Raw genomic sequence first — 7,864 nt, 5'->3', positions numbered from 1 at the left:
CCAATTGTGGGTGAATTAACTTGGTTGGTTTGTTTGTTCTCTGATCTAACCATTCCTACCGAGCTTCTTGTTCCTCTTCTTTCAGATAGCCAAGCTGCTATTCATATAGCAAAAATCTCGTCTTTCATAAACGCACCAAACACATTGAACTCGACTATCATTTTGTGCATCAACAATTTCAAGTTGGTCTGATTTCTCTCTCTTTTGTTCGTTCCTCTTCTCAATTAGCTGATCTTTTCACCGAACCTTTGACTGGCCCTTTTCATCACACTCTATTGGGTAAGTCTGGTGTTTTTTCATCCCCCTCCAACTTGAGGAGGGGTATTGGAACCAGTATTGACAATGGTAACTATTATGAAAATCACCTGGACCGAACAGTGAAGACAATACAAGGCGGTTAAATAATTTTGAACTTTGAACTTCATAAACTTGGGCCTCCTTCAGATAATTGGTCAAGTTGTATTTCAGCCCACCTCATATTCTCTCTTTTATTTTGTACAAAAAAATTTTTCTTTTATTCTTGTAATTATCCATTAGTTTGTTAGCCATAAACAAATAGAAAGAGGGCAGCAGTAGGAGTTAGTTATAGCTAGATTCTTTTTTTGCTTATATAAATATGTATACTGTACAGAAGGTCATTCATTTCAAGTTTTATACAGAGAAAAGGAAAATTCTCAAAATTGTTCTTTCGTTTTGTCAAGATGTTGGATAATTAAGTAAGCATGTTTTACCAATTAGTGACGCACCTAGGTCCAGAGTGGACAATATCACTAGCGAGCAGTTTGGCCGTTACAAGCATTATGCATATCCATTTACTAGTGATGTTGAGTTTCGATCTCTTTTGAGGCATCGATTTATTTTGTAAAGGTAAGTTATTCGTTGTTGGTGTGTGATCTGCTTTTATTTTATCCTTTATATTTCATTTATGGTTGCATTACTAGCTTCTTTTAGTAAAGAGGAATCTCATTTGTATTAGTTATTAACTTTCACTTTGTATTAGATTTTAGTTTTATAGACACAGTAATGAGATTCTACCTTGATTTGAACTAACTTAGTTTTTCTATTTGGGCATGTTTGCTACGGATTTGTGTTCTTCAAACTTTAGGTTTCATTAGGGTCCTCAAGTTGGGTCATGATATATATATCCATTCCTTCTTTTGACGTTACTAAATACTTTTGTAATTGCCCTCAGTTTCAATATGGATGGACTCATCATATTCAAATTCTTTGAGAAAAATATTCAGATATACCCTTCAAATTTTGAGCCTAATTCAAAATTACTCTACGAGTGCCATTCACGACAGTCTAGATTGTGACATGATTATTTCTCAAATACTACTTACACTTACCAAATAAGAGGAATATGATCACCTTTATTTTATAAGAAAATAACAAACTCATTTAAAAATTGTAATTTGAGGTCAATCTGCAGCAAAGCAACCAACCAACCTTTCCTCCCATTTCTGACTGATCAATCATCTTTGAAAACTAACGTCGAAAAAGTTAATTATTGCCTACATCATCCTTCAATTCATATATACATTCCAACAAAAATGATTTTTAGCAGTAATTAATTAACGGCAATAACTTAATTGCCGCTAAATATTATTTTTAACGACAATTATCACTCTTTATAAATGTCCCTAAAGCCTATAGTGACATTTAATTCAATGACAATTAAATAATACCGATAAATATATTAACTCTCTTTGTTAATATGTATATTTATTACCGCTAAATATTATTTTTGCTATAGCGATAGTATTATGCATTTAATGAAAAACAGAAAAATACAACATAAATTAATAGAAGAATTCGTCTATTTATGTAAAAAGACAAAAATACAGGAATTAAAAGATAAAGAATATTGAAGTTAAGTGTATCAAAAGAAAAGGAACTTCACTTCTAGTTTAGTTCTAGTCCACAATATATATAGCACACCAATACTAATAACTTTCAAAGCAAACATAAAAATCATATTTGTATGTTATAGCTATAGTTTGTATAATTGCGCTTCATAACAAATTTTATGTTTGCTATGGAGCTTTTGATTTGTATAATTCGCTACAAACATCAAATTTTATACAATTATTCAGTTTTGTATAAATTCATTTATATATTATAATTTGTATAATAAGATCTGTATTTGTATAATTATAAGTGTATAGGACGAAACTATATGTATTTGTATTTATATATACACTTTTCTCTCGCTTTATACAAACACAAACGCATTTTATACCGAAATGTATAAAACAGCTAATTGTATACCGAACCAAATGACAAAAAAAAGGGATGTTTGCTGCGAATTACAATTAAAATAAACTATGGCTATAACATTTAATTTGAATTAATAGTTTGTTATTTCATACAATTTTCCCTACTTATAATGAATGCATAAATCAAAGTTTTTTTATTAAATAAAAAAGAAACGTTTTGTTTAATTGTCATCTTCAGGTTTGATTAGGAGAGGGTTAAAGATAATATGAAAAGAATAAAAAAGAAGTAAAGTATTTGTGAATAATCCACAAATGCATGTGACAATTGCTCCTAATGCTTTTGCACAGAAAATTGGAACAAAACGGCAAATGGGTTGCCAACTTGCTTGAATATTTCCATTCTTGAGTAGAGAGTACGTCTCTAGTGCTGCAGCACAACTTGCAACAAGTACCATTGTAATAACCTACACATTTTTTTAAAATAAAAAAAAGGAAATAATATAAGCTTTAATTATGGAAAAATAAATATATATAAAGGGATTGAATGCATGGTGATATTTTAAATATAATTATGGATTTATCTATTTATTTAATAAGAAATCTTGAATCTTAATTAGGAGAGACGTATCAAGTTTCAAGTTCAATTTCAATAGAGATAAAAATACTAGGTGATTTTTCTATTTGTTTTATGATGACTTGTATTCTATGAAATTAGTCGAGGTGTACAAAAGTTGACCCGAACAGTTAAAAAACAACTTTAATTATTAAATAAGAGAAACAAGTAGAATACCATATCCAAAACAACGACCAACTTCCATAGACGACTCCCATCAGGAAGGATTATAACTAGAAGGTTGTAAGCAGCTCCAAGAAAGTTCACGGCTATAAAGAACCTGATAATCAAAATTTATTATAAACTTTGTTAATTATAATTATGTAATCACACATTTTGTCATCAACTAAATATCTTTTAAAATAATATATTTACTAGGATTATACATATATATATATAAAAAAAAAAATTTAAAAATTGTGCATGGTAATTGTACTTGCTAGCTCTACAATATTTCCTCAAAAGTCGCATAACCTAAATAAGGAAAGTAATAATTTCTTACCTTCTCTTGATCGTTGATGGTGTCTTTGACATTCAAAGTTGTATTAAATGTAACGAAAGAAATTATTTTTACTTGAATATATATACCATAAAAAGAAATAAATTAAGATCTTTTGGCTAGTTACATAATTATTATGTTAAAAAAAAAAAAAAAGGTTTTTCTTAGGTATCTTGTATTTTAAAATTGAAGATCTCTCTTATGTGTATAAACAACAGAAAATCCAAAAAAAAAAAAAAATTATCAGTGACCTACAAAACAATGATCAACATTAATTGGTATATAACATAAGAAGTTTAACTGACAATATAGTTTTTTTTTTCTTTTTACTGGCAATATAGTTTAACTTGCGATATATAGTAGTCAATTACCATTTTTACTTCCGTTTATCACAAAGATTTACTTGTAATTACCTTATATAAAGATGATGCACGTATGAAACTCAAATATCAAATTAAACAGAGACGAATCTAAAATTTAAAAAGAAATATAAGTAATAATTATAAACATAAATAATTTTTTGATAGATGAAAAATTCTTACTGAAAGCTATTCCAATTCTTGTATGTTGCTTTGAAAGAGTATCCATTGTTGGAATTCTTATAAGATGGTAAAAAAGTGTATCCATCTTTCATGTGAACCATTTGTGTGGTAGACAACATGGTAAGTGCAGCTGCTAACGTTGTAGCAAAGATTATGAATCTTACTCCAATCGAAATTTTTGTCTTCGCCATTCTTCAATACTTGTATCTACACAAAACAAAACAAAAAGACAAGCAAATCAGGTTCATTTCTGGGGGTGACGCTTGCTACATAATATTTTTTTTATTATAATCAGAGTTTTTGAATCTGAGATCACTAATTAATGGTGGAGGAATTCCAACTATCCCACCACGATCCATGTTGGTAAGCAAAATAACATGGATTCGATATTTAGTCAGAGTTTTGATCAAACAAAGCAATATAATGGAGTGAGAAACAACACTAAAAAAAAAGGGACATAGAGAGAGAGAGAGAGAGACGTACAATTTGATCGAGAAAAGCCAATTTAGTGATTGAGTGAGGAGGGGCTTTAGCAAGAATTTAAGGGAGAAGGAATTTCTAATTTGGGCTTGTTTTGTTATTCAGCCCGCTAAAATTAATTTGGGCTTTGCCCAAAGCATTTACATCATGTGTTAAAAGCAGCCTAAGAATTCTAGCATACTTCGTGAATATTTAGAGTCAAATCTCGCTCGTCACTCTCATATCTCGCATATGTATCTGGTATCCTAGATACATGAGAATCACACCAGATACATATATATATAGTGTGTATCTATTATAATTCGCATGTATCTGGGGTACATAGACAAATCTTTCACGTCTCCCTCCCATCTCACTCGTCATACTCATATCTCACTCGTGTATATGGTGTTTCATATATATGTGAATAACACCATATACATGCATATAGTGTGTATTTAGTATGATTCACATGTATGTGGAATACATAGACAAATCTTTCACGCCTCCTAGCTCCCATCTCACTCGCCATTTTCATAACTTTCTCGTGTATATGTTGTTCAATATACATGTGAATAACACTATACACATGTATATAGTGTATATCTAGTGTGGTTCGCATTTAAATGACTTGAAATCGATATGAAATTATTAAATAGTGAGATTAAATATAATTGTTTCAAACTATAAGGAAAATTAGTAAATATGATAGAAATGTGTGTGTAACTAGAGAGTTTCTTCTATTTTAATAAGAGAATATTACCCGATATGTATGTTGTAGACATTCCGGATATAAATATAATAATTGACATGTTGAACTATACTATTGTATAGCCCAAATTAAAGATTTGCAGTGTTCATAATTGTTGTAGTATATTTTTTTAAGGTGGTGAATATTTAAATAATTAAAAGCATATAAATATTTATTTTGACCTGATGATCATGCAAAAAAAAGAGCCTCTTTTTCTATTTGTAATAGTTTATGTCATAATTCATAAATGTTTTTAAAAAACACATTTTGACTGGTCTGAAGCAATTTTATAAATCAGATTCAATATTGGTTAGGCTGCTTCAAGAATCACAGGATGATTAACTACTAATAAAATAATTCGGGGTACATAATTTGTCTCATGTATATTATAATTATAGATTTAAGAGCTATTTATCGGTTGTGATCATGTAAAGATCTTTACTGATATTATTATTAGAATTTAATTAACATGTGAGAATATGTTGGTTATCATATTTATCAAATTATCAATTAATGATCATCTTTAATGAATGACTTGATTATATAAACATATTATTTGCACGATCAATACATATCTTATATTTGCAAATGATCTCATGATCTTCTGTAAATGAGAGACTATTTGTTAAAAGAGTTATGGAAGCTTTGACTCATTTCAGTGCCACAATTGGGCTTGTGGCAAACATGGAGAAGTCAAACTTATTCGTAACAGGAGTGACTGAAGAAGTAGAGAAGCAGTTGTTGAGTATCACTCGATTCACAACAGAATCTTTTCTCATAAGATACTTGGGACTCTCACTCACTTTCCAGAGGTGGAGTAAAATGGAGTGTCATCAACTTGTAAACAAGCTAACAAGCAGGATTAAAAACACCTATGCAAAGCAACTGTCCTATGCAGAGAAGCTTCAAGTGGTGTTGGCTGTGCTATTTTCAATACATAGTTTTTGGGTTTCTCAGAGTATAGTAAAGGAGGTGGACAAGAAACGTAGAGACTATTTGTGGGGGTAGTGGTGAAAAGAAGAAAACATTATTGGTATCCTGTGAAAAAGTTTGTTTCCCAAAGAGGCAGGGAGGTCTAAATATTAAAGGTTGTGGCAAATGGAATGTGGTTTTTGTAGGTAAGCTAGTATGACAGATAGCTGTAAATAAAAAGTCTTTATGGGTGAAATGGGTGCATGGGGTGTACATCAAAGCAAATGTTTTGAATCATTGTGTTCCAGTCGATAGCAGCTAGTATTGAAGAAAAATAACATCACCAAAGAATCAAATGCAGCATTGGTATACACATGGACAGTTCAATCTTACAACTAGTGGAGAATACTCAATCACCAGGGGGTATCTTGCACTATTGGGCCATCAAGCACAGCTGGGAACTGCCTAGGCAAAGGTTCATCATGTGATTAGCAACACAAAAGAGATAACTCACAAAAGAAACATGAATATACAAGTTGATGACTTTACGGGTGTGTTTGGTAGGAAGGAAATCATTTTCCTGAAAATGTTTTCCAATTTTCTTATGTTTGGTTGGATTAAATGTTTTGGAAATTTTTTTCAAATCAACTCATTTTCCTCAAATTTGAGGAAACTTTCCTTCAAAACTTAAAGAAATCATTTTTCAAAACTCTCTTTCAACTTCAAATTACAATTATTTTTTGTTGAAAAAATTAATTTATTTTTTCCCTACCCTCAAACCAGCCCCCCAACCACCCCCACCCCCCCCCCCCAAAAAAAAAAAAAAAAATTTTAAAGCTTGTTTTTAAATTTAATTTTTTTTACCCCACCCTCACCCCTACACCTATCCCCACCCCCTCGCAAAAAAATATTAAAAATTATTTTTAAAAAATATTTCTAATTTCAATTTTTTATTTTTTTACCCCCCACCCACTACCCTCGCTCCCCCATCTGCTCCCCTATTAGCCCCCAACCCCCTTCAAAAAGAAAAAAATTTAAGTTTGTTTTTAAAAAATATTTTCAACTTCAAATTTTTATTTTTTCATCCCGATCCTCGATCATCCACCCTCCCTCCCCGGCCACCCCTCCCAAAAAAAAATATTGAGTTTGTTTTTAAAAAATATTTTTCAACTTCAAAATTTTATTTTTTCACCCCTACACTCGACCCCCCCCCCAACCCACCCACCCCTACTCGCCACCCCTACCCCAAAAAAAAAATTTAAGTTTGTTTTTAAAAATTATTTTCGACATCAAAATTTCATTTTTTCACCCAACCTTCGACCCCCTCCACCCACCTCCTACCCAGCCCCCCACCCACCCATCCCCTACCAGCCCCCACCCCTGTCCCGCTAAATAAAAATTTAAATTTATTTTTAAAAAATATTTTCAACTTCAAAATTTCATTTTTGCAACCTATCCTTGACCCCCCCCCCACCCACCTATTACCCAACCCCCCCTCACCCACCCACCCCTACCAGCCCCCCACCCCCCAAAAAAAATTTAAGTTTATTTTTAAAAAATACTTTCAATTTCAAAATTTTATTTTTTCACCCCTACCCTCAACCCCCCACCACCCACCCCTCTACCAGCCCCCAGCCCCTCCCCCCCCGTCAAAAAAAAAATTAAGTTTGTTTTTAAAAATATTTTCAATTTCAAAATTTCATTTTTTTCACCCCCTCTACCAGCCCCCAGCCCCTCCCCCCCCCCTCAAAAAAATAATTTAAGTTTGTTTTTAAAAATATTTTCAATTTCAAAATTTCATTTTTTTCACCCCTACCCTCGACCCCCCACCACCCACCCCTCCACCAGCCCCCAGCCCCTCCCCCACCC

At 31.9% G+C, this 7,864-nt stretch overlaps 1 protein-coding gene across 1 annotated transcript; it reads right to left on the bottom strand.

Annotated features, from left to right (window-relative positions):
• Positions 1-296: 296 nt before the first annotated feature.
• Positions 297-4,064, bottom strand: LOC125837569 (CASP-like protein 1C1). Its single transcript, XM_049516664.1, has 4 exons — positions 3,874-4,064; positions 3,010-3,112; positions 2,543-2,683; positions 297-365 (listed from the first exon to the last, which is right to left on the bottom strand). The coding sequence occupies exons 1-4, from the start codon at positions 4,062-4,064 to the stop codon at positions 297-299; spliced, it is 504 nt and encodes a 167-aa protein (XP_049372621.1).
• Positions 4,065-7,864: the final 3,800 nt, after the last annotated feature.

This window comes from Solanum verrucosum, unplaced genomic scaffold, assembly GCF_900185275.1.
Source record: "Solanum verrucosum unplaced genomic scaffold, falcon-dt-bn FXZP01000131.1, whole genome shotgun sequence".
Classification (NCBI taxonomy): domain Eukaryota; kingdom Viridiplantae; phylum Streptophyta; class Magnoliopsida; order Solanales; family Solanaceae; genus Solanum; species Solanum verrucosum.
The sequence above is the reverse complement of the archived record's forward strand: the minus strand, read 5'-3'. Positions and strand labels throughout refer to the sequence as shown.